This window comes from Brienomyrus brachyistius, chromosome 12, assembly GCF_023856365.1.
Source record: "Brienomyrus brachyistius isolate T26 chromosome 12, BBRACH_0.4, whole genome shotgun sequence".
In the NCBI taxonomy this organism is placed as follows: Eukaryota; Metazoa; Chordata; class Actinopteri; order Osteoglossiformes; family Mormyridae; genus Brienomyrus; species Brienomyrus brachyistius.
The window spans coordinates 2,469,056-2,496,126 of record NC_064544.1 but is presented as its reverse complement, the minus strand read 5'-3'; the positions used below and the strand labels follow the sequence as shown (position 1 = coordinate 2,496,126).

Below are 27,071 nucleotides of genomic sequence, written 5' to 3'. Positions count from 1 at the left end.
GTCTGATTTTGTTTTTTTTTTTGCCTTAAGGGGACACAGGTGACTTGGATGCACACGCCCATCTCTCCATTTTCTAACTGTTCATCCTGTTTTGCAGGGAGTAAGCCAGGGTGGGGCACCAACCCATCACACAGCATTCATTCATACGGGCAATTTGGTAATGCAAATTAACCTTCGTGTGTTTGGGGGTAAACCAGAGTACCTTAAAGAAATCCCATGATAACAGAGGGAGAAGATGCAAACTCCACACCCGTGGAGCCAGGGTGGAGACTGAGAACCCAGGTACCAGAGGTGTGAGGCTACAGTGCTAACCACTGCACCACCATGCCGCCCCACAGAAATCCAAACTCTTCAAATCAGATTTGTGTTACATTAATATGTGGCCATAGATTGGATATGTACTCAATTCGTAGGCATGCAACAAGAATGAGAACAGTCAGATCAGAATTCATTTTTTTTTGCGTATATGCATGTGCTGAGCATTTTTTTGTTGGTGACGCAGATGATTCATACAGAGATGTACCGATTCACATTACAATTAGATACAGGTCACTTGTAAGTACCAAGAACGTGAACCATCGAGGCGAATCCGATAGGAGCAAAAACGTCCATAAACCTGAGGTGTGAAGTTGTTGATCTGTACATCAGCATTTTTGTCTGACTGGTAGGAAGTACACATAAACCACTGTAAACATTTGTGATTTACTGCACATATTATTCAATAATAGCTGAGAATCTTAAGAGTCATTCGGTATAACAAAATACAAAACAAATGGATCATCGCACTGTCTGAGCCAATGCAGTTCAGAATTGAATGATCGTCTTTGGTTTGTTCAATTTTCATTTGACTTAATTTTCTCTTAAGTTCATACGGCAGATCATGACAGGCCCCTATCCACACTGGAGTCTTTCTGTAATGTTCACAATGTTACAATGAAAAACCCATTCATTAAGTGCATACAGTTCATAACAGACACACATTAAACACAAATACATTACAAGGTACTGAACTCGCAGGAAGGCACAGTGACGAATACTGAAAATAAGCCGTCCCCTCATAACCCTTTTCTGACACTAATAATAATATACATCTAGGGCCATATGATGATCACCTTTTTGTTCAAGGCATTGGTAGATCCTAGGTATAAAAATATAAAATACGTGACTTATTAATCCAATTTTTTTTCATGGATATACAAATCTTTGTAGCGTCACAATAAAATATGTTCTTAGTGTGGTGAATAATAGGTTTCAAATATAGCCAAACAGTGTATTTCCATTCAGATGCCATCAGCATGCTGGCAGACACCGCAATAGTAGGTGCAGCAGGTGCAGAACAGAATGATCCGCCCACTTGGAGGACGTCGCAATACAGTAAACTGAACTAATAATCTGGCCCTGACGACGCCCCAACACCTGCATAGTTTCACATTTGCAGAACTACAAGACAGCTTAAACCAGTGAATTGCATAGAAGGCCTAGAGAGAGAGAACTACCAAGAAAGTGTGCGTGTGCAAATGCTTGTGCAAAAATAGATCTTGTCCAAACTACTTGTTTTCAAATACTAAAATATTACGTCAACATGTTCAATCCCTGCAAACGAATGCTACTGACTGGTCCTATTTGGATGAGGAAAATACCCATAATGGATGATATCTTGACAGTCACATGACTGAGAGGGGTTTTTGAATACACACACACACACACACACACACACACACACACACACACACACAGCCATGTGCTGTGCAACAAACAAAATAGAGTTCTGGGATCTGACAGATCTGACAGTGCCAATGGAAATAGGGCAGCTGCAGCAGGAAAGGTACAGATGGAACCCAATACTGAGTAGTACACTCATATATATATATATATATATATATATATATATATATATATATATATATATATATATATATATATATATATATATATATATATATACACATACACACACACACACACACACACACACACACAAGTGTGGGCTACCTAAGACTCAAATTAGTACTGACAATTATGGGATGCACTGTATGATTTTATATATACTCATATAAAAAGTGGCATTAAAAGCAAAACAAGGTTTCATAGATAAACCTTCCTTGTTTAAATTTTCCAATATTGATACTTGGTCATAGTTTGTCATTTAGCTATAGTTCTGTAAAATACTACATTACTGAACTTCCAGGTTCATTCTCCTGTGACCGGAAGCAGTGAAACTAATCGTTGGTTGGCTCCAAAATCTTGCAGTCATTTATATACATATATTTGTTGGCAGAAAATTCTCTCTCTCTCTCTCTTTCTCTCTCAGACACACACGCACCCTATTTTTTCCTGAGCTTTCATTTCATATTTTACTCTCCACATCCTCCCTCAGTTCCACTCTCCTCTTCCTTTGTTTCAGTCTTAGGTACAGTTGACTCCACCCCTTCCTTCTCCAAGTTCCTATTATCACACAGGCTGCGTGGCTCTGGAGATACATCCACGTGAGCCTTCTGATGAATAAGGCTTCTTTTCCCCAGACTCCGCCTCCTCTGATCAGGTGACCTCCACTGACTGGCAGCCATCTGCATCAATGGCAGAACAATACAGTACAGACATCAAAGAGAGCACAAAACAAACAATGGAAGGCATGTGCTGTAGTTTTCTCACCTCCTTGTCGCTCCCTCTCTCCTCGTCCTCATTCAGTTCACAGATTGATTGCATGAGGGAAAAGAGATTCATCCTTCCACTGCGACTTGGACTCTGGGTAACCTGACGGATGGGGAGATTGAAAAGTTGATTAGTCGATAACTGTTGGCAAGTTCAAACCTCCATCCAGTTACAGTAGCAAAATAAACTGCAAAAGTTAAACTGGAAAATCGCTTTGTTCTCAAAAAACAAGGGATGGGTAATACATCAAAAATATATCTTTTTTTTTTCAGGCAGGATCACGTGAGCTTATCACAATTCTGTTGCATGCTAGTTTTTAAGACTGTTTTGCAAGACACTAAAAAGTACAACCAAATCTAATTCTTATTTTTTTAAAATATACGAGATATAAGGTAATAATAATTGATTGTTAAATACTGTTACATATTGATCTCAGTCAAAAACTAAAATCAAAAACAGCAGAGCTTCTCAGCAGACTCTTTCGGATGTTTTTCAGGTGGTCAAAAACGTTAATCAGGCTGCCATCCAACCTGCAAGCCTAATCTTTGCAAATTCTCCCGGAAGTGTCAAAACCGTTGGAGAGCTAATAGGGTCAGGCCTGTTGGGGAACAGGGCTGGTCCAACGCTGAGGTGTCGCCTGCTGCATGGCGGTACTTGGGCCCTAGTTTGAGGTGGCCCAATCGGGTACATTGCCCATGGGTCTGGAGACCGGGGTGAGGGTGGCTCCATGTTCCTTGACTTTGCGAATGGTCAGGGGCTGCTGGTCGCTGGATCCTGGTTCCAACACCCTGAGCCGCATCGTTGGACTTGGTACTCCGATACTGGTGGTGCGGTGAAGGAGATCGATCACACCCTTGTGGGCAGACGCTGGAGGCTCCTGCAGAACTGCAGGGTCTACAGAAGTGTCCAGTATGTGAATTCTGACTACTGACTTATTGTTGCTACTCTGAAGATTCAGCTTAGATCCAGTAAGCCACCACCTACTGGGAGAACGAGGCTGGACTTGGCCAGACTCCAAGATCAAGCTGTTTCTGATGAGTCTGCACACAGTTTGTGAGGGACTTGCAGACTGCTGACTCTAATGTGATGTGGGAGACCTTCCATGATGAGACCCTGAAGGTTGGCGAAGGTGGTGGTGTTGGTGTTGTCGGTGTTCCCAGATGGAGGTGTTTCATCTCGCAGGGCACCCTGGGTATTATTGAGAGGAGTCACAGCGTACAACTGGGAACTGAGAATGACGGCTGTGAGGGCAGATAAGGAGGAGTTTGTTAGATGAATCTGTGAGCAGGTGACACACCATCCATGGTCTAGTGACCCACGTCCGGCTTAGAGAGGAATCTCAGCATAACACACATCTGAATCTGTTCCTCAGACACATGCAGTCAGGACGGGTGATGGGATTGTTCTTACGGATGACATTGCAGTTGTGACCCGCTGGGCCGGCTACTTTGAGCAGCTGTTTAAAGCTGACCCTTCAGCTAGGATGCTGGACATCTCTGGGTCCACAGTTCTTGAGGCTGATCCTCCAATCAGCTGTGAACCACCCAATCTCACTGAGATTGCACAGGTGGTGAATCAGCTGGGGGCAGGGAAGGCCACAGAGACCTGTGGTATCTGGGGTGAACTTCTTCAGGCTGGTGGTAAGGCTGTCCTCCTGGCATTGCAGGTAATCTTTGCTTCCATTTGGGAGTCAGGCATCATCCTGACTGGAATTGACTGGAAAACAGGACTTGTAGTCCCTGTCTGGAAAGGAAAGGGTGATCACCTGGATTGTGGCAACTACAGGGGGATAACGCTGCTCTCAGTGCCGGGTAAGGTCCTTGCTAGGGTCATCCTTACCAGGTTCCGTGATCACTTGCTATCAGCAACCGGAGCAGTCTGGTTTTACGCCTAAGAAGTCTACCAGACAGTATCCCTGCACTTCACATCGAGTGCCAGCACGAATATCGGCAGAGGTTCTTTGCAGCCTTTGTTGATTTTCATAAAGCGTTTGACTCAGTTGATCTAGTTGCCCTGTGGGACATCCTGAGACTTTGCGGGATCCCCCCGAAGTTGCTGGATGTCATGGCCAGCCTGTACACTGGTACTGTCAGTGCTGGGCAGAATGGAGGGAGAACCTCCACGTTCTTCCCAGTTGATTCTGGGGTTCTCCAGGGGTGTGTTCTTGCTCCTACTCTGTTCCATGCTTGCATGGACTGGGTGTTAGGTAGGGTCGTGGGATCCACTGGTTGTGGGGCATCTGCTGGTGAAGAATGATTTACTGATCTCGACATTGTCGATGATGCTGTGATCTTAGCGGAGTCAATGGAGGCTCTGATCGGGGCTCTTGAGAGACTGAGCGAGGAGTCTGAGTGTCTGGTGTTGTGGGTGTCCTGGATAAAGACCAAGATCCAGGCATTTAATGACTTCTTGGGCACAGCTATCACTAGTGTGTTATTCTGCGGGGAAAATGTCAACCTTGTCAGGAGATTTACCTACTTTGGCAGCGACATTCATGTTGCTGGTGACTCTTCCTGTGAAGTCAGCAGATGGATTGGGAGAGCATGGGGGGGGGGGGGTCATGAGGTCGCTGGAAAGGGGTGTGTGGCTCCCGATACCATTGCTAGACGACAAAGGTTCAAGTCTTTAGAGTCTTGGTGCTCCCTGTCTTGCTGAATGTCTGTGAGACATGGACTCCATCCAGTGAGCTGAGATGAAGACTGGACTCCATCCAGTGAGCTGAGATGAAGACTGGACTCCATCCAGTGAGCTGAGATGAAGACTGGACTCCATCCAGTGAGCTGAGATGAAGCCTGGACTCCATCCAGTGAGCTGAGATGAAGACTGGACTCCTTCCAGTGAGCTGAGATGAAGACTGGACTCCTTCCAGTGAGCTGAGATGAAGACTGGACTCCTTCGGTACTGTGTCTCTTCGGAGAATCCTTGGGTACCGCTGGAATGACTTTGTGTCGAATGAGCGGTTGCTCAGTGAGTCCCGAATGACGCACATTACCTGCATTGTGAGGGAGCCTCAGATACGGCACTACGGCCATGTGGCGCGTTTCCCTGAGGGTGATCCGGCTCGCAGGATCCTCATTGCTGAGGACTCGAGGGGCTGGACCAGGCCAAGGAGATGCCCATGTAACAACCTGGCTGTGGCAGATAGATGGCCATTCCTGGAGTGTGGAATTGGACCGTGTGTCTGCCTGGGGGGTGGGTGGGTCTCTAGCCAGGATCCCAAGGAGTTTCGCCGTGTAGTGGGTGAGGCAATGTTCTGCATCAGCACATGCTCCCCAACCTGACCTGACCTGACCTGACATCTAATATTGTCAAATTACACACCCCTAAAACAAAGTATTTAAATTTAGCTTGAAAGACCATTTCAGCTCAAAAGTTAATTCGGAATGAACCACTGGAAAGGAAGGGCAGGCATTTTCAGAAATAAATAAGTGCATATTTAAGGGGTAACTGCACCCACCTTGTCACCATCTGGGACAGTGGTGTGATGGGTGGATCTTTCAGGCTCCTGAGATGGACAGGGGGGGTCAGGTGGGGAAGGGGGCGGGGAGCTGTCTGCTAACGGATCCACAGGACCTTCAGTGAAGACCTAAAGGGAGAGGAGGACATGGAGGGAAGAAGCTGTGTTGTCTTCAACTTGCAGAAAGATGCTATTATGCCAGCAGTGATGAGAAGAAAATCGAGATTTACAGAAAAAGAGCCAGAATAGGCTGCAGTACAGCATCACAACGCCTGCTAAGGGATGAGCTTTTACTCCATTATGTGAAGAACGACAGGGAATCAAATAAAAACCAGCCACACTCAAGGGTCAATTTTAAACTAAGTCTGCTGAACATTTGATAGCAAATTGCACTTTTATTCATTCCCAGCTTTACCTCTACCTCATCTTCATCAATCTCTTCATCCTCCAGAGACCCGTCATCTTCCTCCTCCTCCTCCTCTTCATCACTGGCTTCTTCGACGCCGTGTTCGGACATCTTCCTGATCTCCCTTGACTTGCGCTTCCACAGGAGGTTGTGACGCTGCTGACTAAGAGGCAGTGAGACACCGTGAGACACGAACGTCAGCGAGTCCGCTACAGCAGCAGTCAAAAGTCTGGACACACCAGGTCGCCTACAAAGGAGGGTGGTGGCGTCACGTCACATGACCACCTGAACGAGACCCAGCAGAAATGAATTAGGAGTAGTTTGGCCAGGGAGTGAAAGCAAAGAGGCCAGTGAGTGCTAAGGATATGTGGCACCTCCTTCAAGGAGGTGAAGAAGGTGAAGGTGGAGAACCCCTTGTTGGTGCAGGGGTATGATCACTGCTTGTGGTGCAAAAGGTCCTGAGTTTGAATCCCAGACAATCATATTCCCATTGTACTATAACTGTGGGCAGTGGTGCCTTAACGCTTAGGGAAGCGCACTTGTAATTGAAAGATTGCTGGTTCAAATCCCCAAGCAGCAAGGCACCACTGAGGTACCCTGAGCAAGGTACCACCCCCAAGCACTGCTCCCCGGGCGCTGAATTAGCTGCCCCCTGCTATGTCACATATGGGTTAAATGCAGAGGACACATTTTGTTGTTGTGCACTGTGGTGTGTCAACATCCATCACCAAATTCAAATTCTGAACAACAGGGGTTAAGAGCCTTGGTCAAGGGCCCAATGGTGGGATCACTCTGCTGACCCAGGGTATTGAACTAACAACCTTCGGAGTCCCAACCCACAGAGCTGCCTTCCCCCCACCTCACAAGAAAAAAAAATTTTGATCAGTGTAAAATCCATGTTATTTTATAGTTTTGATGTATTTATAACTTTTCAAAAACATAGCGTTTAGCGCAAATAAAACCTATGTCCAAACTTGACTGGTACTGTATGTAGTTTTTCATCTGTCTAGACTGAAATATGAAGTCATATACATGTTCATTCTGAAGTAGACCTAAAGGTAGGTACCATCCATCCAAAAACAGAATTTTGAATTTTCTATAGACCATATAAAAATGTTCCTAAATCTGAACGTTTCCATTGCTCTCCTGTACAAAACTTTCCATAATAATAAGCAAAAAAAAATAAGCAAAAAAATAAACTACAGACCAACCATTCAATAAAAATTCAACCTCAATGCACTTCTTAACAAGCTTAGCGCACAGACAGTCGGGACCCATGTGACTGCCGGGTTGGCATGGATACCTGGCACTCAGGATACCGTTGTAGGTGTTCAGCTGCTTCATGAATCCCTCGTTGGGCTTGACGATGGACCGCCTCTCGCGTACGTGGGCCAGAGCCATGTCCAGCGACCACTGGTATTGCTTCATGGCGAAAGCCACCACGGTGGAGGCTGACCGGCTCACGCCCATCTTACAGTGGACCAGGACGGCTTGGCCGCTCTGCCTGGAAGTGACAGGGTCACCATATGACTGCCAAACTCACCAATCACGACACTCATGGCCAGAAACTGGCTACATATTGGTAGAAGAATGGAAGATTTCATCTGTGTACATTAAGAGCTATGCAATGCTAATTTCAGAATACCTTTTATCCTGCAATAGACTCTTTTACTAGACTCGTGTGCAAAATATTATGACGAGAGGTTAGTTGAGCTGGATCTGTTTAGCCTCGAGCAAAGGAGACTAAGGGAGGACATGATCCAGGTATATAAGATTCTAACAGGTCGGGATACTGTTCAGCCAAATGGCTATTTCAATATTAGTTTAAATACTAGAACTCATGGCCATACGTGGAAATTAGCGGGAGAACATTTTAAAATGAATTTGAGGAAGCCCTTCTTCACACAGCGTGTAGTTAGAATATGGAATAGTCTTCCTGCTAGTGTAGCGCAAGCTAAAACCCTGGGTTCCTTTAAACCAGAGCTAGTTAAGTTCTCCCCAAACAAGCCTGATGGGCCGAATGGCCTCCTCTAGTTTGTAAATTTCTTATGAAACACCCCAAAGCGGTCAGAGGAAGTACCTAGCTTTGTTGATAAACGAGTATGTGTTATTCCAGTGAGAGAGGAGGTCTGTTGACTCCACGTCATACACCCGGATGTTCAGGTAGGTGAAGGATTCCGGGAAAAAGTTGTCGATCTCCATGGTCACATTCAAGATGTAGCCAACACTGTCAAAAGTGAAAATGCAATGGAAATCGTCAACCATAATACGTCACACACATTTCAAACAGTATAATGTTGTAACAATTTACCTAACAACACTGCATGTCTCACACGCTAGATCAGTGATTCTCAAACTGTTTCTGTCACAACCCCTTTGCAAGCGGCTGACCTTTCATGGCCTCCCCACGTAACCACCCTACCTGTACAATTTTTTCGGATCAGTTTCTCCTAGCGCTGTAACCCCATGATTCATGAGAAACTGTCAGATAACTTAACAGTCATCTCTGGCATTAGAAAGTAGCCTCCACCCTTTACCTGGCTGGTTTATTAGTACTTTCCCAGTGTCTCCTGCTTCACTTTGTTCTTTTGTACTGCTGTCGTAAAAATTTTGAACCTGGAAGCAACCTGCTGCTTCTTAGCGTAGCCTTCTGCTAGCAGAGCCATAGATTTAAAACTGCAGATTAGCTTAAAAATCTAGGGTGGTCTCTTCATCTTTATAATGTTCATGTGATACTTCATGTTTGTTTTGCTGTCTGAAAGAAAAAACCCCAAAAAAGTAGTATTCGCTATCGCTCCCACTTAAACATATTCATTTGGTTCAGCAGGAGTGAGTGCGAAAGGATGTTGGTCGGAGTGGGACTGAGCAGCGGAGCGGCGTATTTGAATAAACCTGGAGCATCCCCTTATCTCTCGCTCCGTCTCGCTCCACTTTCACAGGGTTCCTAACTCTCACGCATCTGGCGTGACACGCGAGAAATCTAACGGCAAATCTACTTTATTCCATCATAATCCTAAAATTAGCCACATCAAAGGCACTGGGGTAGCTTGCAAACCCTTTAGACTATTTACATGGCAATAAAACTATTACATACATGCAAATGCGTGCGCAGACTTGTTTTGATTTGAAAATCACACGCCAACCAGCTGACCGAGGTTTGCAACCCACTCACATCTTGAATTAAATGTAGGTTTAGCTGCTCAGTTATTTTGATGGCAGGTTACAGGTTAAGCTAAAATCTAAATTTAAAATTTAAATTCAAAGGAACAGCCACAGAAGGAAATAGCATGACGGCAAACACACAAGGCAACCGAAAGCAGGCAAGTCGGTGAATCGGAATTACTTGTTTTTTTGCAGTTCTTCAAAATTGGCCGCATTCCACTCGGAGCCCTTAAAAACAACGGAATCAAATCAGATTTCAAGAAGCTGCAGAAATCACTGTTCCAATAAAAGCAGAGTCATGGCTGACAGAGTACAGAACTGCCAGTCGCTTAAGAAAGAACAACCCCAACACTTGATAGAAAGAGGAAATTAAGTAATCCTGCCAGCATAGGAACTCCGGAGAGCTGCGCTGTTCTGCACGTGCGATCTATCGAGGGGGGGGCTTCTCTCACCAAGAAAAGGTAGTCGAATATCTTAGAGGGTTTGTCCATCTGTGCCATGGTGACCATCATCTCGTTGTCGATGTATTCCTTATAGTCTTTCATGTCCATGTTTAAGTTCTTCTCGAGAGCCATCCGGACCTAGAGACACGAAATAACATTAATCGGAATCACAAGTCCGGATAAGCTGTGATCAGGGTGAGCTGTAAAGGGGGGGACGGGGGCCCTAAAAAATTTGGAACACAATATGATCAGTCTGAGTTGGGGGCTCAATATGATATGCTTTCACGGGGCCCAAAATCTCTAATGAGATTCCCCTCTAATGAGGGGAAGATGGTGGTACAGGAGGTAGTGCTTTCGTTCGGCAACTGGAGGGTTGCAGGTTCGAGCCTTGGTTCCTCCTGACCCCATCAAAGTGTCCTTGAGCAAGACACTGAACCCCAAATTGCTCCTGGTGAGCAGGTTGGCACCTTGTATGGCAGCCTCCGCCACCGGTGTGTGGATGGGTGAATGTGAGGCATGAAATGTAAAGCGCTTTGAGTACTCGTAGGAGTAGAAAAGCGCTATATAAGTGCAGTCCATTTACCATGTAATGACACCCCTGGCTGTGCCAGTAAATATCTGATGGGGTTCTTGCCCTCCCCTTGGCACCCAGATCTCTCTCCTCCCCCCACCTGTTTGGATGTGATGTTCTCAAGATCTTCAGTCCTCATGATCTCCCTTAGCTGGGCTTTGATCCTCCTCTCCACCGACACTCTCTCTGAAGAACTGATGAATGGAGGAAGCCTCGTCATCCAGACGCTAAAGCCAGCACGCACCAAGCAGCGTTTGATATCTGAGGCCTAGCTGGGCACGAGCGCTGACCTTTGCCCCATATTGTCCCTCCTGACCGACTCCAGGCCCATCATTGCTCCCCACTCGTTGCGGCAGAGGTGGTCTGACTCCACCTGAGTAAAGTAGTTCCTGGCCCAGCTCAGTCCAGAGCCTGGGATGATTGCACCTTTCACTGCTCTCTCACAACAGCCATGCAGGGCCTGCAGGACTGACCTGCGTGAAGAAGCAAGAATTAATCCAACAGGTCGCAGGAGAACAAGGGGATTGAAGCACGGCTAGCAAGTGCACTAATAACACTTTCCGATTAACATTAGAAGACAGGAGGTTATAGGGTTGAGACCCCGACACCGTTACAGATGACAGCAGTCGAGCGTCGCAAGTGGAGAGTAAATACATTTCAAATGCAAATTAATGAGTCCGTACAGAAGCAGGTAGAATAAATGAGCCCTTCAATACAAGCTCACCACATGGTCTGAATGGATACAGGTTTGAAGATCCTTGTCATTTCCGCTGAGGTGACACTAAACCCACTGAAATGGAGAAAAAAAAAACAGGACTGTAATTGAAATGTTTTAAGATGCGAGTTAACAGAGCTGCAGTGTACATGCACTAACTGAATCAGTGACAGCCATTACCAAGACACAGGAGTGCAGTGGCTTTGCCAAAAGGCTATTTTGACGAGGAGGCTTTTCTTCTCACCACCTCGGCTCCCGCGACATCTCTGCCTTCAGCACCCAAACCCATTAACCAAACCCACTGTATGTTTTTACCCCAGAGATGGAACAATTTTTACCCCCCCACTCCCACCGCGAAATATGTGTTTCAAAAGGTTTCAGAAAGCACAAGGCAGCCACAATAAAACATGCAAAGTACACATTCACGCGCCCACACAGAGAACCTTAAACAAACGTCCCATGCAGTATTTGAACATGCCATTTCTGGGCAATTAAGAAGCGATGCTTAAATAATCAATTTCATTTGTTTGCATTACAAAAACCATGGAAGAATGGAAAAAAAACAGCTGTATAAACAGACTCATCAGGGCTCTAGGCCACTGTTCAGCCAGAGCTACCGCATCTTGAGCTGGAACATCTTTAACATTCACTTGTCGTGATGAACGCCCCGTCCCTCTTTGGCCATTAATCCGCTAGCCTTGTTTTTTTCTCTCTCTCCGCACCCCTTGCAGTCACCTTTCTCATTTTCCCATCTTAAAATCTCTCTCACTGCTGAACAGTGCACGAGTATCACCATCTCCTACCCGTCTCCATCGAGGTACACCTGCGTGTCACTCCAAACAGGGAGAACCAGGCCGATCGTGCAGCAATCACTGTAAGAGGGAAAAAAAAAGGCACATTTATTATACATTTTTACGGAATCGTTTATGTAATGTAGCTTATTATTATGCATCTGAATGTTCCTGAATTGTCACTGAATTGCAGTAGCTGGAAAGCACTAGACTGACGCTCTGGAAGCTATAAGCACAGGAGGTATACACACCTCTCCATGTTGGGGAAATCCACACCGAGTAAGATGCTCTCATTTTTACGACAGTTGGTCGAAATAACTAGCAAGTATCTCACTCTGACCGGACTGACAGATTCCAATCTCACCGCCTGACAATGAAAGGAGACAAATTGTTTTTTAACCAAAGTTTGTGTTACACATCATATATAACCAAACACATATTAACAAACATATTTTAAAGTGTGTGTAGGTCTGTATACATGCAGAGGTGATTTGAGGGACTCTGGAGGCCAAGACAAAAAACTCCATGAGGCCCTTAAACCCCCCCCCTGGCAGGGTATTACCTTTATTTTACTCTGAAGTGTAAATTAATCATTTCAACAAAGAGAATTCAATAAACACAAGACCTTTATTTTTACTTTTGTGAGAATCAGAATGCACAAATAAAGCAGATTTGTCGTTGCAATGCACTATGCAATCGGTCGCCCTTTGACTGAGAGCCTGAGAGAAAGAGGAAGAGGAGGTGTGAGGAGGGACGGCACAGCAGAGACGTGCATCACCCCGCATGGCAAGCAGCTCGCACCAGCTTGAGGGTGTCCTCCGGTCGCAGCAGGGACACCATGGCGTGGAGGTGTCTGTGCTGAGTCTCCGACTTCCCACTCCCCTGTGGGCGTTGCTTCAGCAGAGGGGGCGTGGTCCCCCCAATCTCTCTTCCTTCACCCTCTTCCAGCAATAGCACTGCCCCCTTCACCAGGGCAAAGCTTTCTCTGCCAATGAAAGCGGCTCGATATTTTAACAAATTAACGGTGACTTTGTACGACAACGAGAAAATGACAATGATGATTACAATCACTTTTTTTTTAAAGACAATCTTCAACATCATAATGGCTGACAACGCAGAAGCAGGCACAACCATATAAACAAATTTTCTTGTAACTTGAAAAATTAAATTTGCCAATAATTCCAGTAGTTATACCTCTTCTGAAGTTGTCCTCTCTTTGGAATTGCTTCATCCTTTAAGAGATCAATTCAAATAAATGAAAAACACAGCATGATGGGTAATAGTACGATTATTGTTAATGGCTTTCATTTGGAAAGATGTCTTTTCACCTTCCAGAGAACACTGTGCTGTGGGGATGAAGGAGGGGGACAGGGAGAGGGGAGGGAGAATATCAACACGAAGGACAGAGAGGGGTGAAACGTGAGATAGTAACATTACCTGTTATGCACTGACATGTCCAGACAGGGACAGTAAAAAAAAAATAAATACAGAGAGAGGGGGGGGGGGGCAGAGAGAGCGGAGCGATGGGGTAGGGAGAGAGAGAGAGAGAGAGAGAGAAAATGAGTTAAGCCAGGAATTTGATTTGCTGACTGACTCAAATAGTTTTTCACCGTCAAGAAGGTCAGGAGGTGAGAGACAGAGAGCGAACAGTGATGGATTAAAAGATTGCAAACAAATAACAAGACGACGACGAGGCTCCAGATGGCGTTAAACGACACGGGGGGGGGAGAGAAAATGATAAGCAGGACGGTCACAAAGGGTGTTATCACACAGCACGTTAGAAACGGGGAGCCGGAGGGGGGCAGAGACAGCCCTGGCTGCTATCCTATCGGTCGCTATCGCCATGGCGTAGACAACACTGATGTAAACGACACATCCATGGCTGCCCGTGTAGCGTCACTGAACTGAAAGAACGGCCTCCTATACAGACGAATCTTGCTCAAAATATGTTATTTCCCATTTTGTGCGGCAAACAAAAATCTACCCATTTCGTCATCAATAGCGAACTATGGTCAGTGCCTGCAAAAATAAAATCAATCCAATTCACAGACGGGCAGAAAAGCTCATCTCTGCAACGGCCTGCAAGTTAATTGTTACCTACTAAGCCTAAGGTAGCAGAATTATTCCTGGAAAAGGTTATTTATAACTAGTCCATTAAGACAGTGGCGATGAGACAAGTGTGAGGTACTGAAACTGGGGTCTTTATTCCTCCATGAGGTGCCATCAGTACAGCTACACTCACTGCCAGAGAAAAGCGTACCAACTTGTACCTTTGCTTGTCACTGGGGCTGTACCCTCAAGGAACTGCCAGTTATACCCTTAGGCGTGAGTAATTGTACCTTTTATGGTACAGAAATGGACTATGGGGAATATTGTTGTACCATTGATGGGACATTAATGTTGTTTGTACCTTTGGGATCGTCCTCAGAGTCCATTTCTGTAGCTTAATTTAGACTAAAAGGTACAATTACCTGCAGCTAGGGTACAGCTGCTAGACCCTTGAGAGTATAGCCCCAGTGACAAGCAGAGGTACGAATTGGCACTCTTCTTTTCTGACAGTGCAGTGACACGTTATACTTTCTTAATAAACATCAGAGGAACAAATGCCTTCTACTTCCGTTCCTTAACTTCTTCACATCGACTTGTCGCCCCGCAACAATCCTTCGCCCTAAGGAAAAACAGTTTAATAACGACGCGTCCTCATAGCTTGCACTTTCCAGTATACTCTGAAAACAGGTTGGTGCAGAATAAAATAAATTCCCAGCACACGACAAAGCAACCGCTGTCAAAATGAAAACTCGTCCAGTGAGAAAGAAACAAAATCGCAGCCAGTATCTGTGCGGACACTGAAGCACAGGCACAGTGATAGGAGCGGGACTCACCGGCGTGCAGACGGACGGAGTGCGGTGCAGGGTGAGCAGGGCCATGCCGGCGGGCTGCTGGGCGCCTGGGGTCACACACCGGGGACCCGTGCAGCACGGAGGAAGCGAAACACCCTGCGATTGGGAACAGCGTTAAGCCGACACTGACAATCTGGACGTACCAGAAATGCGAAAAAAAACATCTACAAGTATCGCCGGTGGAGAAACACTGTAACGCCCCATAGACTTGCTATTTAAGAAATCAAAAGAAGACGCTGGACGTTTCCAAGAGCAGCACATTGTGTAACAGCTTCTGACACAACCAGACCGTCGCAGTGACTAATATAATTACTTTTTCTAATCACCGTACCGTATCACTGACCAGCTTTAACGCTGTCCAAATACATATACATGACACCCACACAGTTTTTATGTTGCAACTGCAACGAAGTCCAGGATCCCCTTAGGTGTGCATTTCTGTTTCCGCACATGGATAAGAGAAAAACACCATCCAGCTGTTTTCACACGTAGAACCAGGCGCATTGAACGTGGCAGCGCAACACGACATTCCCGTCCGGCTTGGCAAGTATGTAACCACCGTGTGACTATACATGGCAATACATGCGATCACTAATCCAAAATACCTATTATACGGTGCGTTACCTTGCAAAGTGGAGTAAAAACCGTACATGACACGAACCACGTAAGATCGCGACTTTAAAAAGCGCATCTGCGGTAAACCTGAGCCAGCCAAGACTTCTTCCAGGGCTTGCTAGGCGGCTTGCTAAAAACCTAACTTACCAGTTCCTTAAAATTTAACCCATGAAGAACAGAAGGCGGATAGACAAGACGGTCCTCTCACCCACCTCCGAACGCTGTCCCTCTTCTCCCGTTCTCCTCCCTTTTTTGGGGTCCCTCTCCTCTTTTCTTATTTTGATCCCGCTGGCAAAACGCTGCTTCAATTCCTCAGTAGGCATTCAATTAAAGGTGAGTGCTACTATCGAACCAGGAAGAAATAGTTTCGGCCGAGAAAAGTAAACACGACCTTATTAGGAAGAGGCGGATTCCGCACTGCTTTTCTTAAAGGGGAAGGTGTCTTGCCTTAGACTCTCTTAAGGGTACTGTAAAATGTACGCCGCATTGTGGGAATACCACTGGTTCCTGTAGATAACCATTTTAGTGGATGGGACGTCATTAGCACATTTGATAAGGAAGAGAAGGATATGTGCTAATTCAAGCCTTCCTGGGATAGATATCCACGTACCATGATGTATAGCGGCAAAACTTAACTTGGACTGCTTTCACGCAGCAGGAGACCAATGAAAACACCCAAAACATTCACTGACTTTATTTATTATCCACATCATTCATTAGTCAACCAGCATAGCTCAGGTTTAAACATTTCTTCCAGTAATTATACTCTCATCTTTTTTTTTTTTAAAATGCATTTCAGAATTTCTGATAAAATTATGATAGCAGGAATGTGGAAAATCTATTATTACTATTATCGCTTCCGTATGTCTGAATGCGCGCCAGACCGTTTAGCTGAGTAGATGTAATGAATTAACTCTCGTGCCTGCAACAAGTCGTCACGTGCTGAAGAACACCTCGCAGGCAGTCTGGCACTTGTTTTTTTATTAGCAAATTCTTTATTCCAGGGGAATCTAGGCAGATATATATATTTTTTTAATTTATAGATCTCCTGGAGCAATTCTGGAACTTGAACCAGCAACCTTCTGCTTATACGTCGATAGCCACAATTCTGGCTGAGCTTTCACCATTCATTAAGGTCAGAATTTTGGTCAGGAAGGTTAAGAATGTATCCTTACTCTTCCTTAGCTCTACCGTCCTTCAAGGTACGCGTTGAGTTTCTTCAAATGACAAAAATAAACAAATACCAATAACTTAACATTTCAGGTAAAGCACAGGTAATAAACAGCTTATTGTCCTATCGAAAGCCCCTTTCCCGGTGTGGCTCTTGGTTACTTCTCTGTGAGTGACAGCTGTAATATCCTCTCCAGCTCCTCTTCCTCCTCCCGACGTTTCCTGTCAAAGTTTGCGAGCCCATCAGGATCAAGGAGAAATGACCACTGCCGACCAACGCGTTCCAATGCGAATTCATTCCGATTAAAGCTGGAACTGATGATTAGACTTTGACTCGCCTCTGTTAAACACCTTCTGTGTTGCTCTGCAACACCTACATCTTCTCACCTGTCCATTTCCTCTTGGTCCCTGCAGGACAGCTCCATGGCAATACGCAGCTGCTCGTCAAAACTGGTCGCCACGCCGACCACCCCCGGGTCCCTCTGATCAGTCAGTGAGCTGTAAGAAGGGGGGTAATGGACCACCTGGTCTGGGGAGGACACTGGCTGTAGGTTCTGGGGCTCTTCTAATCCCAGGGTGTCCCCTTCATCTGTGACAGTTAAGGAATGGGACAGGGACTCCTGGATCGCCCTGTAAATGAAGGAGAAAGGTAACATAGCATGTATACTGTGGTAAATGGAAATTCTGTCCAAAATGTGATAATCATGGATTTCATCTCAAACTAAAAACATCAACGACATTCATGCACTTGTCTGCCATATATATCCTTCCACATTTTTATGCACATTATCACACGTATTAAACGTATATAATTACTATTCAACACTTTTCCCACAGGCTACCTGCCAGCTGCAGATTTATCACAAATATTTTCTTCAAGAAACTGGCTGTTACCTCTCTGTGTATGAAATACGAAAGTAACTGAAAAATCTCAATATGAACAGCAATAAAGGATACATATGACAAGCACTGAATGTTCATGCATGTTGAAAACTCAGGGAATACATTCCGGACCACGTCAACAAGGCAGCAAGCACCACCTACTTACTGGGGCTGAGAGTTCAGGTATGCATTAAGCATTCCAGAAATGCATGCTAGAAAATTCAGACTGACCTCTCGAGCTGCGAGTCCTCCTGGTACAGGGCCGAGTGCGAAGGCGGCCGGCTGTTGGTTAGTGCCTCCCATACCGTCACCTGTTTGAGGACGGCGATTCGCAGTTTACTGCGATGATACGGCCATTTGAAAAAGGCCGCTTTGTTTAATCTAACAAAGTAGATCCTTCCTTAACTGGTAACTCATAATGGCTTAATAATAACTGCTTCAGGTTACTACAAGTCGGTTCTCTCTACGATCACAGTTACGATCTCCACGCTTCGCTCTGCGTGTCTGATTCATGTGGTCGTGGCTGCCCACACATTAACACACCTCTTGGCGCTCTCTGCGCACCTTGACCCCCCCGTCAGACGGCCACACGATCTCACCTGGTCACTCTCAGTGCCTGCGTCCAATAGGCTTTGCTGAATCGCAAACTGCAATAGGTTGTCGTCCTCATCTCTCAGGGGTTCGCTGCGGCCCGGACCAAGGGTAGTGTAGTCTGGAGGGGGTTCAAACACGGAAGGATCCACCTCGCATTGTAGGGGAGGGGGAGGCTGCCCTGGGAATAGAGGGAAAGTGAGGAGGTGTAGACTGAAAATGGTTAATAATAATAATAATAAAACTACAAAGTGGAAAATGCACAGCAATGCTGTGACATGTGACTGTAGCATGTGACTGTAATAGTGTTATAAAGTTACCAGCTTCGGGGGCAGCCTCCGGTGTGTGGACAGTGACAGAGCTAACCGGCTCATCACAGCCACAGAGGTTACTGAAGGTCACTCTCGCATTGAGCACATGGAACAGAGGGATCTCTGGGACAGGGAGACGAGACATCTGTTAAAAAGTAGCATGAGCGGCTAAACGACAGTGAAAAGTTTAACCTTTGTTAACATAAGATAATAGCAATGAGAGCAAACACCGGTCTGCAAACAATGCTGTATGCAAACTGATATCGTTGGTGTGGATCCCAGTGCCCTAGTGCAGTGACGGGGACACTGTGCCCAACAGGTTAGCCCATCCTGTGGTCTGTGTGGATCCCAGTGCCCTAGTGCAGTGACGGGGACACTGTGTCCAGCAGGTTAGCCCATCCTGGGGTCTGTGTGAATCCCAGTGCCCTAGTGCAGTGACGGGGACACTGTGCCCTAGTGCAGTGACGGGGACACTGTGTCCAGCTGGTTAGCCCATCCTGGGGTCTGTGTGAATCCCAGTGCCCTAGTGCAGTGACGGGGACACTGTGCCCTAGTGCAGTGACGGGGACACTGTGCCCTAGTGCAGTGACGGGGACACTGTGCCCAGCAGGTTAGCCCATCCTGTGGTCTGTGTGGATCCCAATGCCCTCAGCATGTTTTTGGACTGTGGGGGGAAACCGGAGTACCCGGAGGAAACCCCACGATGACATGGGGAGAACATGCAAACTCCGCACACATGTGACCCAGGCGGAGACTCGAACCCGGGTCCCAGAGGTGTGAGACAACAGTGCTAACCACTGCACCACCATGCTGCCCCTCCCCTATGCCTAACTGGTGAATTTCCTCCTGCTCCTTCACCACCTTGGCTAACTGTTCTGACACAAAATAGCTGCGGTTACATCATCTAGCTGGGTGCAACACAGTGGCGGCCGAAATGATTCCCCATTGCTTCTACAAAGCACTTCGGGTGCCTTGAAAAGCGCGTTATATAAATGCAACTTTTATTCACATTATCTGAACTGGTGAAAGGCATAAAAAAAAATTAAGTGCTGGACTACTAAATTAAATAAAATTTCAATGAAAAATAACAACTATGGCTGCACAGAATGCAGAAATTTATGCAAGATGGTGCATTCTTGACAAATAGTGAATTCTCTCTCGTACCTATCTTGACCGGAAAGCCGGGGGGAAGGCGGAGGGTGATGAAATCACGCAGTTTGGCGAAGTGGGCGTTGGAGATGGCCATGAGGTCGATGATGGGCGTGACCTGCTCAGCCAAGGAGAGGGGGTGAGCTTCACTGAGCCAGAGGTTCGCCTTGAACCTGAAAATGGGGGGGGGGGTAAAAAGACAGACGAAAGAGAGAGAGAAATGCTCAGAGAAAGAGGGAGATAAGAATGACAGCTTCCAGCATGTGGTGGCCTGCAGCTACATATTTAAGTGACACTGACTGTGAGGCCTAAGCACTCGAAATGAGGAACTTTGCTGTCAAGCTGCAAGAGTAAGGCAACCCAGTGGCAACACTCTTCATGTGTTTTAGGTGTTACCCGCCTATCTCTGCAGCCACAGAGTCAAAGGGCAAGGAGCTGAGTGTCAGTGGCGCTACAGCGGGGCAGGAAACCTCTGCACTTTGCTGGTAAGCTCCACCGGCCGCCCAATATCCCTGTTGTTGAGGTCGAACTCCGGGTTGAAGTACTCCTCGGCGGTGATCGCCGTGGGGTTGTGAGGACTCGCGCATTGAGAGACGTGACTCTGCAATACAGTAGGACAGACAATCGTTCAGTCGTGCCTATGAGCCAGCCAAGCTAATCAATCTACGAAATAAGGATGAGATGAGATTGCAAAATCACATGAAGACAACTCACTCCGTTATGAGGGACGTGCTGCTCTGCTATGCCTAGAAAGGACTGGAGAGGGGTCTTTGAACCTTCGAATTACAAAAAAAGGGGGGGTGGGGAGGTTGCAAAAAGATGTAATCAATGCTGCACAACCTCTGCTCAAATTCTCCTGTTACAGCTCAGCAGAATGCTGGTCTTTACTGTATCAGGCTTAACTGTCTGTATCAGTCGCACAGATAGAAAACTGCATGATAGGGGCATTTCACTGTGGATCGCCAGCAAGCCCTGACCAATCAGACACTCCCACGTTTGCAATCTCAGGGCATCAGCAAAAAAATTGCACTAGCTGAGACGCTCAGCGATTGCAGAATTTCCTTCCCTTTCTGTCATTTTCTCCTCCCCTCACTCTTCTCTCTCTCACCTTTGCTCCGCGACTTGTCCTGGTCTGAGAGGTGTTCTGTCCTCGATCGTGTCACCAGTTCCACATTGCTGGCACTGAACACCTGCGAGAGCAAACAGCAAGCAGGCAAGACCAACAAAAGAGGTTCACCATGTCCGAGTAAAAAGCACACCTTCGAGCGGGGCCCCCCCGTGTTTACACGTCTATCCAATGCCAAACGAAGGCTGACGTGTAAAACCCCTCCCACATCTAAACACAGCTGAGATCTTCCTCCTCGTGGCTCTGGCCGTTCACACGGCTTTCACACTGCCCAGTTTCACCATGGATGTTTCCTTCCCCTGATAGCAGAGTACCATGAACATATAACATGCTGGTTCCAAACGTGACCTGGTAATTGGACGACTTCCAGTTCAGTTCAGAAGGGATTATTTCCCTTGAAAAAAGTGCTAGTGCATAAAAAATACTGTCATTTGCCCAGAAGTCATATCAGATGCAAGCTTAGCCATTCTTTGACATGCCATACAAGGCGTAGCTCTCGGAGCTGCTGTGATTCTGCCCCCCTCTCACCTTGGCTTCGTACCCACTGACTACTTCGGTCTTCTCTGAGCGCCAGCCCCAGATGCCGGACTTGTTCCTGTACAGAAGACAGTGATCTCCGGTTTCCACAAAACCTCCTTTCATGTCGAGTCCCTCTGTACTTATACTACAAAAACGGGAGCAATACCCTTCACATCACCAGTGGTCAGCCGGCATCTAAAAGTTTAGACGTAGTTAATGATGGAACTACATTTCCCATGAGGCCTCGCTGCTCTCATCCTGGAGAGTAGAACAGCAGTAACGTATACCAGCTTCAGGGGTTTTCAAAATATAAACCTCTACCAAAAAAAAATGGCACCACGATATTATTTATGATTAACTCTAACCTTCAAAGTTTTCAGCCCATAGCCTAACAGATTAGTAATCGAGCTTATAATATACAAAGGTTATTCTATTTTTTCCCACATTAGTAAGTGTCGTCTTCCTCGTCAGTCAGTCATGAATATGTAAATGTCTTATGTAATAAAATGTATACATTATGAATGTCCTTTTCATGGATGTCAAGGCTTTAAAAGCACCTAACGGCTCTGCAGTGCCGTGCGGCTGATGCAGGAGAAATTCATTCGGGAAATGGCAGTCTGCAAACCTCTCAAAAGCGATGTTGCAGGTGTTGAGGTGGGTGGAGACGATGGGGGACGTGAGGCGCTGGGCCGTGTTCTCCTGGGATGGCAACATGGCAGCTAGGAGGGAGGAGGCGTCCCGGGGAGACAGGGAGAGGGGCTCTGTGTACACCACCTGCTTCTCGTGGTCTACCTCCATAACAACAGCACCACTGTCTGAGAGAAGAGGAAACAAATGGCTTTAATGTAGAGCCACACATCAGTGGGTGGATGGGGAATTTACTCAACTGGACCAAAAGTCCTACAAGGGGGTGGTGTGTGGTTCAGTGGGCTAGGCCTCTGTGGCTGTGATCGGAAGGTTGCTGGTTCAAATCCCGTCGTCTGTGGAATAGTCACATGAGAAACACCCTACCTCCCCCAGAAACGCTCCACAAGCGCCAGATAAGTGGTCCTTGGGCTTGGACCCCAAGGTGCATTTTCAACTGTACATATATGTAAGTAGTCAAAGACAATGATGATTAAATGATATTCATGTTGTTGCAAAACTATGTAAATAATATCTGTAAAAGTAGCTGTTTCAAAACCTCTCCTAAAGTCACCCAAGTATTTACAACAGCCGTCCATTAGACCACTAGCACACCTCGTTTGGCTAATCAGTACCTCATTAACTTCATCAAACTAATTTAATCAGCTAATTAAGTGAGTTGGTGGTGAAATTTGATGTATACATGAAATGGCTGGGATGCCCTTGAGGGGAGGGGAGGCCTGGGATCTGAAGCAGGTGTTTATCTAACTATTCGACAAGATATTTAAAACTTTTTGGAGACTGTAAGAATTTTTACAATTAGTTATCGTGTTACGCTTAATTTGGACATGCTCTAATGTTAAATTGTGTTTTTTTTTTTTGTTGTTCTGAGCCAATATACACTTAACGCCCAGATAATCAGATTTAAACATTTCCTTGAAATTGCCTAAAACTTTTGCACAGTACTGTATGTGTCTGTTTGTCTCAAAGGACGGCGAGTTAGGGTCTGCAAAATGCGCCCACCTCCTCCCTTAAATATGTAGCTACGTCGGCCCTTCAGCCAGGTCATGTGTTCGAAGCCCAGCAGCGTCGTGTCCACTCGCAGGCAGGAGCCGCTCTTCCACACTCGGTACACATCGCTGGGGCACACCTTCGACACCAGCGGCACTAAGAGAGGGCGAGAGAGGCCATGGAGTCACACAGCCGAACAGAACCCATCATTTAGGGAAGCTGTCTGAAAACTGAGACAGTGACACAGGCTTGGAAGTGTGGAAGTAATGGTTAGGGAAGTGTGCTTGTGATCAGAAGGTTGCTGGTTTGAATTCCCGACCTGCAAGATACCATCCCCCATGCATTGCTCCCGGGGTGTTGAATTAGCTGCCCTCTGCTATGTGACTGTGTGACATTTGGGTTAAATGCAGAGGACACATTTCATTGTTATCCGCTGTGGCGTGTCAAATATAACAATCACTTTCACTATTTCAGTAATATGGTAGACTGGGGTATTTTGGATATACTGTGGTATTTTCAGATCCTGGGGACAAAATTCGTCAAGTGCGGGGGAGGGTTACCATTGGCCATTTGACATGTGTAGAGCCCCCCGACCCACCTCAATAGCCACCTCCACAGCAAATTTTATCAGCAACATTTCAAAATAACATATACCATGGTATAATGTCTAGAAGACATGGTGGTATGAAGAATTAGATACTGACCAAGCCTGCAGTCAGAATGACAAATGTTCATTTTTTTAAATGTGGAATCTGAAATAAGGGTATAATTATTCCTTCCATCCATCCATCCATCACACATCTGTAACTGTTGGTCCTATTCAGGGTTGTGAGGGGGTCCGGGGGCTACAGGCGCAAGGCAGGGAATAACCCAGCACAGGGCACCAACCCATCGCAGGATACACTCATACACCCTTCAGTCACATTTGCACTCCATTCAGTCACATTTGCACTCCATTCAGTCACATTTGCACTCCATTCAGTCACACTTACACTCCATTCACTCGCACACCATTCACTCACACTCATACACCCTTCAGTCACACTTACACTCCATTCAGTCACACTTACACTCCATTCAGTCACACACCATTCAGTCACACACCATTCAGTCACACACCATTCAGTCACACACCATTCACTCGCACTCACACACCAATCACTTACACCATTCAGACATGCACACCTATAACTATTCCATATAAAGGAATTCGTTACTCCACCAAGTTTTTCAGGAATGGCTCATACCCAAAATATCAAGATTTAGTTTTGCCAAAACAAACAAGCAGTGTAAGGGGCTGATTATTCCGGTTTTCAGACCCTGTATAAATAACGGCCAACACCGGTGGAGCAGAAAAAAGCCAACACAGATATTTCCTTGTCTATTTTTTAAAATATGGCCGGCATGTGCCGTCAGAGGCCTCTATGAAACATGAACATTTCCCCAAACTTCACTTAAAACACATTTAGCAAATTAAAACAAGCGTGAAACCTGGATCGACCTTAAGAAAGCAATTCTGCTTTTTTTTAGTTGATTACACTGCACTGACCTTAGAAAGCTTGACCGTCACTCCAAAATGATGATTCTGTTCATTTTGCGAAAACGACACGATACCTCAGCCAAAGCGTAATAAAGAAGGCAACAGTGGCAGGAGCTGTTCCCGCAGCGGTGTGGAAAACCCCTGCGAGATCACGGGCCCATGCGGGCCGGACAGGGACTCACCCCAGCTCGTAAATTCCCACTTCATTTCCACGTAGAAATCCTGTGCCTGCAAGGTTAAGCAGCAAAGAGGTTAACGGTAATGAAATGAAGTAAACGCTTATGTCATCTATGGTGCGTCCCATTGTTGCGATACTCGTGTGCCAGTAAGGCGGAAAGGAACAGCCACACAAGACTGAAAAGCCTGAGACCCTTTGCCAAAAGCTCCACAAAGGTGAGCCCAGCCCAAGACTGGCATGTTCTGGGGTCCTGTACATGACTGAATGCCCCACCCTACCCTTTACAGTGTAGCAGGAGCGTAGGAACCATGGGAGAAGTGTATCCCCCAATATTAAATCTGCCTTCATTCATCCCCTCCAATAAACAGACCACTGCATATAAATTATTAAGCTGTGTCCCCATCAAACTCCGCCGGACAGCTTATTGCAGAACTCGATGGTATCTGATACAATTTATTCCTGGTGAACCACAGAAATGTTCACAACAGAGCCAGGTGTCCACAACAATAATTAAGATGTTGAGATAAAATTAAATATTCAACCATGACATACTTCAATGGAAATGACTGTTTTTTAGGGAAGCTGGTCAGCATAACCAACACCCCATGTCTGCCGTAAGTGTATTGCCTGATTATGACCTGTGGGGGGCATGTGTCAGCAGTGCTTACCTGTCTCAGTTTGCTGAGCAGCTCTGGAATTCCAGCCAGCCTCTCTGTGGCCCTCTTGTAGTCCCTATGCTGCAGCACCAGCTGTACAAGCTCTGGGTCTCCAGTACTGACTGCCTCCTGCAGAACTGGATGCAAAAGCTCCCCTGTAAGTTTACTGAACCAAACTGCATGTCATCCGTTTTTCATGTTCACCTTCATCTAGCTCCTTCCATTTCCCCTCTAACACCACCTCCCACCCTTACAAACCCTCCCCTTTACCCACCAGTCCAGCCTTGAGCATTGCAATGTGTGGGGTCAGCAGAGTGCCTTAGCAGCACACGCGTGGACTCCAAGTGACCCAGGCATATAGCGAGCTCCAGCGGGGTGCGACTCCGAGGGTCCAACTTCTCCACATCATGCTGCAAAGTTAACAGACGCAGCATATTGCAGTGCAGTTACTACTCAGAAGCACCATAAGCACACAAAACGTGCAAGCCACACACCTACACACACACCAAACGTTTGCTGCCAATGACATCCAAGGAACAATTTTTATTACCGCACCTGGTTTTTCTGCAGTTCTCGGTCGAGCTCCAGGTATTGATTATTCCACACCAGAAAATGTAAAGGAAACGCTTCTTGGGCCATCGTTGTACAGGCGTAGGTTACAATGAATCCGTGATAAGAGGTACTGCAACTTTGACAGGTACCCCTATGATAAACTGCCCAATCGCTCCCCCACCCCCGGTAAATTCAATCACCGCTATATTTACCCTTAGTGTTCAGCACGCATTCAAAAACCGAATCGAATTAATTAATTATGAATGAATGCTAGTATATTTATGTTATTTTTTTGCAACATGCAATATATTACTATTTTAGCTAGATTTTTAGCTAGGTACAAATTATCTACCCCTGTCAAGCGATTAACAGGCGAACACTTTACTGTATCTTGCAATCGGGCGCATACGTTGCAACGCCTGACTTCTAACCAGGCTCAACATACAGCAGCACGCTCCTTTACACCTTTAAACCGAGCCAGAAAGCTCAGGTGACTGGATGCTGCGCATCGTTATTCCCCTGTTATGCCAATAACTAGCTGGTTAGCGGCTGTGCGACCGCAAGCCCGCATCCCGGATCCCCGCGAAGCTCATCGGCGTATGAAGGACAAGCGAAATGGGTGGCCGATGGCGTTTTCCAGGAATGGTGGGATTACTATTCTTTATCTTATTTTGTGTCCGGTTCCTAAGCATCCCTCTTTCTGCCGCTGCCTCACTGCCTTCCCACCGCACCGACTTTCGGCCTACTTCCCATTTTCACATCCAGGTCACTCGAGTTGACGCAGCGGCCGCGGCGCAGGCTGCCCGGAACGGCAGCGTCCAGTCCCCCCGATCGGTGTCACAAAAAGCCGTCGCCGTATCGTCTAAATATTTTTTTTTAATCTTTTTAAAAACCAGAAGCGATAGAGGTGCTCGTCCGTCGGCTCGTACGCTTTCAATCACCCGGCTTCCAGCCTCGTCGGTTGTTTCCCCCGTTTATTTATTTAATTCTCACGTCAGCTTTCGCCGGAGCTTCAGTTCCAGGTTATGCTAGGAAGGAGGAGAGGCATGC

At 46.3% G+C, this 27,071-nt stretch overlaps 2 protein-coding genes and 1 long non-coding RNA gene across 5 annotated transcripts; 1 reads left to right on the top strand and 2 right to left on the bottom strand.

Annotated features, from left to right (window-relative positions):
- Positions 1 to 683: 683 nt before the first annotated feature.
- On the bottom strand, positions 684 to 16,183 carry si:ch211-203d1.3 (protein phosphatase Slingshot homolog 3). 3 transcript variants are annotated; one of them, XM_048970594.1, is made up of 17 exons: positions 15,925 to 16,183; positions 15,080 to 15,193; positions 13,392 to 13,429; positions 12,999 to 13,182; positions 12,449 to 12,564; positions 12,210 to 12,278; positions 11,416 to 11,481; positions 10,982 to 11,164; positions 10,792 to 10,885; positions 10,130 to 10,258; positions 9,859 to 9,905; positions 8,596 to 8,742; positions 7,819 to 8,019; positions 6,531 to 6,678; positions 6,110 to 6,238; positions 2,653 to 2,754; positions 684 to 2,567 (listed from the first exon to the last, which is right to left on the bottom strand). In XM_048970594.1, the coding sequence occupies exons 1-17, from the start codon at positions 16,033 to 16,035 to the stop codon at positions 2,355 to 2,357; spliced, it is 2,091 nt and encodes a 696-aa protein (XP_048826551.1). In that variant the 5' UTR covers positions 16,036 to 16,183; the 3' UTR covers positions 684 to 2,354. The 3 variants fall into 3 exon arrangements, with proteins under 3 accessions (XP_048826551.1, XP_048826550.1, XP_048826552.1); XM_048970593.1 differs by having other exon boundaries at positions 6,525 to 6,678; positions 15,925 to 16,181; XM_048970595.1 differs by lacking the exon at positions 15,925 to 16,183 and adding an exon at positions 15,722 to 15,867 and having other exon boundaries at positions 6,525 to 6,678.
- A 208-nt stretch (positions 16,184 to 16,391) lies between these two features.
- On the bottom strand, positions 16,392 to 27,043 carry ankrd13d (ankyrin repeat domain 13 family, member D). Its single transcript, XM_048970597.1, has 16 exons — positions 26,025 to 27,043; positions 25,744 to 25,879; positions 25,482 to 25,606; positions 24,818 to 24,863; positions 23,108 to 23,251; positions 22,086 to 22,275; positions 21,470 to 21,536; positions 20,924 to 21,005; positions 20,530 to 20,591; positions 20,286 to 20,416; positions 19,831 to 19,988; positions 18,676 to 18,789; positions 18,364 to 18,536; positions 17,996 to 18,075; positions 17,270 to 17,512; positions 16,392 to 17,104 (listed from the first exon to the last, which is right to left on the bottom strand). Exons 1-16 carry the CDS (start codon positions 26,106 to 26,108, stop codon positions 17,041 to 17,043), a joined length of 1,899 nt encoding a protein of 632 aa, XP_048826554.1. The 5' UTR covers positions 26,109 to 27,043; the 3' UTR covers positions 16,392 to 17,040.
- LOC125704727 (uncharacterized) lies at positions 17,393 to 17,848 on the top strand. The gene is made up of 2 exons (XR_007381220.1): positions 17,393 to 17,531; positions 17,720 to 17,848. It is a non-coding gene; the product is annotated as an uncharacterized LOC125704727 (long non-coding RNA).
- Positions 27,044 to 27,071: the final 28 nt, after the last annotated feature.

Coding starts and splice junctions, on each gene's coding strand:
- si:ch211-203d1.3 (XM_048970593.1), bottom strand. CDS start 16,035: ATGCCTACTGAGGAATTGAAGCAGCGTTTTGCCAGCGGGATCAAAATA. Junction 9,906..10,129: donor TATTCGACTACCTTTTCTTG/GTGAGAGAAGCC, acceptor GTTGTTTTTAAG/GGCTCCGAGTGGAATGCGGC. Junction 8,020..8,595: donor TCGTTTATCAACAAAGCTAG/GTACTTCCTCTG, acceptor TGTCACTTCCAG/GCAGAGCGGCCAAGCCGTCC.
- ankrd13d (XM_048970597.1), bottom strand. CDS start 26,108: ATGGCCCAAGAAGCGTTTCCTTTACATTTTCTGGTGTGGAATAATCAA. Junction 23,252..24,817: donor GTGGGAATTTACGAGCTGGG/GTGAGTCCCTGT, acceptor GCCCTCTCTTAG/TGCCGCTGGTGTCGAAGGTG. Junction 18,790..19,830: donor CGGCTTTCCGGTCAAGATAG/GTACGAGAGAGA, acceptor TCCCTGTCCCAG/AGATCCCTCTGTTCCATGTG.